Here is a 4,589-nt window from a genome sequence, read left to right on the forward strand (position 1 = left end):
GATGAGAGCTAGAGGTTTTTGCCGTCATGTAAGGATTATAAGGGAGTTTAGTGTTTCTTAGATCACACCGGATACTATCGGTGCTTCGTGTTGAATTACGCATTGATTGCAAAACCATTGTATAAGCTGTTAATCGTGTTCAAGTGGATTGAAAAAAGACTGAATTTTTAATTGATTTTTGTTGTTTTTTGTGGACTGAATGATTGATTTGGTATGATTTTTGATTGATTTTGGAATGATTTGGAATGTTTTGGATAGGTTTGGATTGATTTTGATAGCTCATGATATTTTTTGATAAGACATATTGATCTGATAGGTTCTGATGATGTTCTGGTAGCTTCTATATGATCCTATTTGAGCCAGTTGAGCTTTTGTTTTCTTTTGTTTTTCTCTGTTTTGTTTGAATAAGTGAGATTGGGATATTGAATGATGAATTTTGAGGTTTTATGATAGCTTATTGAATGATTTATGATGGGTTTATTTGGTTTTAGTTGAGCTGAATGTTTGCTACTTAGTTGTTGTTGAACCTCTGTAAACCTTCTGTAGAGCCTCTATTCCTACTCTATTCCTGTTATGTTATGTTGTGTTCTGTAGATCTTCTATAAGCGTTCTGTGATATGAGGGTGCACTTTGGGAAATTTTTCTAACTTTTGGAAAGGATGAATGCCAGTTCAAAAGAGCTAAAACAAATGGAAGAATGGAGCCCCAAGAGGAACACCAAGGAAAAGGGGATTCTACAGCAAGAAAATATATCTTGTAACATCAACAAGCTTTTATTTCATTCTTTTGATCATCAAAACAAAGAAAACAGCAATTCTTCACGCAGCATCATAGTAGATATCTCCCATGGATTTAATAGAATCAACCATAATCTTTAACATCTTCATAGAATTCTTCAATAGAACAAAGATCTTTCTTTGATCTTTGTAAAAGTACCCCAAACACCTCTATGACCAGCCCACAAGCTTTCATGAAATTCTTGCATTACTTTTACTTGTGAAGCTCTGTCACCCAAAACTTGTAATGGCATACCCTGTTTCTTTTTAGCATGTTTCCATAAGTACCCATCTTTTAAGAAAAGTTCATAGGCTTTCCTCTTGATCTTCTTAAACTCCTCATCTGACCATTCATCTCTCTTTGTTAATGTACTGAGATATTGACCAATTCTCAGCCACTCTCCTGCATATTTGTCTTCTAGAAACACTTCTACATAAGATGAAAAACATCTAAAGTGTCTTCTCTTTGTTGTCCAAGCTTCTGTTTGTTAGCTATATATAGTTTGTCTATATATAGCGCCCCTATTAGCTATATATAGTCTGTCTATATATAGCGCCCCAAGTTCCCTCTATATATTCCTATCATGTGTGCTTAGTTGACACACTTCTGGGGTTCCACTTTCGATGTCTCGTCTCTCTCTTCTCCTCTCTCGTCCTCCGTTCTTTGTCTCCCTCGCGCAATGTTCAACATGGTATCAGAGCGAGGTATCCTCTCTCTTCTCTCTCATGCCTGGAGCATCCTACAGGTTTCCTCTCTCTTCTCTCTCATGCCTGGAGCATCCTACAGTGAAGGAGTAGTGTTTCTTCCTCTCTCTCTCTATCCATCATCCATCCTCTTTCCTCTCCTTCTCGCCCTCCTCTGCCGCTGACCCTTGCCCCTGCCTGCTCTATCCTGTCGCCATGGCCGGAGACGACGACACCCCCCAGCATCGTCACAGCCACGAGGAGGAGGACGATGCCCACCTCGACGAGCCCCCCCTCCACCACACCAATGTAGACCTGGTTGCACCTTGAATTAGAGCGCGAGAACCCTCTGAGCACAGGTGTGTCTTGGCATCGCAGAATTGAAATGAGTCAACGCATCGACATCAGTTGCGTAGATGTGATCGGTTGCCATCGATGCTCGTTTGACTTTACCATGCTCGCCAAGTCCCTGTCAAGCCACCTAATTCTTGTCTAATTCACTATGCTGTCCAAGGCCCTATCGACCGGTGGCTCTACCTACTGTGAGCTGAAAGGGCACCTTGTGTGCAGTGCTCTCTGTGCATCCAGTCCCCTGCGCAGCAGGAGACACAAGCAGCGACTCCGGGACACTCTCCCAAAGAGGTTGTCGTTTACTACTGGCAGACGCTTTGATGTAGCACTACTTCTATTGCTCAGCAAAAGGTTTGTCATTGTTTCACTGGAAGATTGCCGGCATTGGACGATGCAAAGCTATGGATGGATTTCTTTAGGGCGTAGATGGTGAGGCTACTGCCAATGATTGTGCAGAGCCAGGCAATGGCATCCATCAGAGGAAGAGCTTTCTGTGCTTTGGAATTTGACTCAAGAAATAGAGCCCTTGGATGCCTCACGAGTAAGTGAAGATGTATTCAGTGATAGTAAAGATGCCATGAAGAGGACCATCTCAGGCATTCTAGGCTTCCTTCCTTCTGATAGATTCCAAGTAACCATTGAGACTACACATGGGGAACTTGAAAAGCTGTTGATCTCTTCAGTTATGACTGGGTATACATTGCGAAATGCTGAGTATCGAGTCTACCTGCAAAGAAGTTTGGGGCTTCCATATGCAGGATATGAGGCAAGCATGGTGCAAGACTACAAGACAGACATGTTCGACTCTGTTGAGGAACTACAGGATGTGAAATTAGCTGATGAGGACCTTATCCAAGAGCTTTTTGATGGAAATATGTCCTATGAACAGGATAGTGTTCTCTTATCACCTGCACTTGAGTAGTATATTGGTCGACTGAAGTCAACTTTTAGCCACAGCGGAAGCATGATCCCCCTATGAATGGCAGTACTAATGATCTGAATGTAGACACAGGTGTAAGATCAGTATAGGAACTGATCACAAACAAGTGCATTCTTGCAGGAGACAGTTCAAGGGGGAACATAGCCCACAATGTTGGAGTTAGGGCTTCACAAGAGGGCATACATCTTACAGGAACGATTCTCTTAATGCCTATGTTTGGAGGACAACAGAGGACTAGGTACTTCGTTACAATAAGGGATAGAGATTGGTATTGGCTGAACTAAATATTCCTCCTTGCTTGGTGGTCGTTGGGGGCCTAAACATTTTTCAAGATTGGCAACTCCATTATGTAACAACCTTCGATTCCCTTGCCCTTTGCGAATATCCATCCTCCAGGACTTTGTCCTGTTGGAATGTTCTTGCTTCTGGAGGTCATTAGAATAAGCATGACAAAGGACAACAATGCGCAGGACTCACATGCAGAAGCACTCAAAGTATTGGGAAAACTGGTCACCAAAGTAGCCTGTGAGGTTCTTCCATTTTATTTCAGCTCTGAGAAAAGCTTCCACGTTGTCGTCAACAACATACACAGTCGGAAGCACTTGCTAGATTGCCTGTATGGCATTGCCACTCAAGGCTTATATTCTTTCCAGCTGATGAGGGTCTATATTCCAGCTGATAACACATTATTTTGTTTATATTCTTTCCAATTGATGAGTGTCTATATTCCAGCTGATGACAAATTGTTTTATTTATATTTTTTTCATGGGGCCCCACATGTGTTATGTTATCTTTAGAGCGGCGTCGCGAACCGTCTCTATAGACCTTGTGTTATTCTAATGTCACTGTAACGTTTTTCTTTAAGTTTTGATGTGACAGATATACTGCTTACATCTGAAGTTCAGTTGCAGGAATTTCGTATATTAAGGAGTGATAAAGCTCTTTTGATGCCTTTGAATAGGCTGTTGTAATTCAAGAGTGATGTAGCTCCTTCTCCGTTGATGTAGCTCCTTTGATGCCTATGAATAGGCTCTTGTAAGTTCAAATCTCCATTGATGTTGTAATTCACGAGTGATGTAGCTCCTTTGATGCCTATGAATAGGCTTTTTGTAAGTTCAACTTTGTAATTTTATATTTTGAATATTAATATAACGGTAGGCCTATATAGAGCTGTGGGTTTTTCCCTTGAGCCCCCAAGGGTTTTTTCATCCATAGTAAGGGACCTTTATTTGAGCGGGGGTGTTAGCTATATATAGTTTGTCTATATATAGCGCCCCTGTTAGCTATATATAGTCTATCTATATATAGCGCCTAGGTTCCCTCTATATATTCCTATCATGTGTGCTCAGTTGACACACTTTTGGGGTTCCACTTTTGATGTCTCGTCTCTCTCTTCTCCTCTCTTTTCCTCCGTTCCTTGTCTCCCTCGCGCAATGTTCAACACTGTTAATGCTGTAGCAACACCGTGCATTGCTAAATTCACTCTTGCAACATCATTTTCAGTCATAAGAAAGTCATCTTCTTCCTCCTCATCCATCATCCCATCTTCATTCTCATAGCGTGATTGAGATAACATATCTGCCACTGGGTTATCTCTTCCTGCAATATGCTGAAATTCAGGGTTCAAAGATTTGATGTATGCAATCCACCAAAGCATCACAATGTCCGGGGTACTAGAACTAGTAATCATACCCAATACTAGCAAACAATCAGTCTCAATGACTACATGAGCACCCATAAAATGCTCCTTATCACATTTAAGGGCTGTCACAATTCCCCATAATTCTCTTTTAACTTGTGGATATCTTCTCTGTCATTTAGTCAATACTTTAGCACTA

At 41.3% G+C, this 4,589-nt stretch overlaps 1 protein-coding gene across 1 annotated transcript; it reads left to right on the forward strand.

Moving 5' to 3' along the window:
* The first annotated feature begins 1,395 nt into the window (after positions 1–1,395).
* On the forward strand, positions 1,396–3,985 carry LOC148034036 (uncharacterized). The gene is made up of 2 exons (XM_087682417.1): positions 1,396–1,481; positions 1,523–3,985. The coding sequence occupies exon 2, from the start codon at positions 2,389–2,391 to the stop codon at positions 2,731–2,733; it is 345 nt and encodes a 114-aa protein (XP_087538543.1). The 5' UTR covers positions 1,396–1,481; positions 1,523–2,388; the 3' UTR covers positions 2,734–3,985.
* Positions 3,986–4,589: the final 604 nt, after the last annotated feature.

Source organism: Lygodium microphyllum, chromosome 7 (assembly GCF_053477565.2).
Source record: "Lygodium microphyllum isolate KBCC chromosome 7, Lygodium_microphyllum_v1.1.10, whole genome shotgun sequence".
NCBI classification, from domain to species: Eukaryota; Viridiplantae; Streptophyta; class Polypodiopsida; order Schizaeales; family Lygodiaceae; genus Lygodium; species Lygodium microphyllum.

Excerpts from the sequence above, each read along its gene's own strand:
- LOC148034036 (XM_087682417.1), top strand. The coding sequence starts at position 2,389 with ATGAAGAGGACCATCTCAGGCATTCTAGGCTTCCTTCCTTCTGATAGA.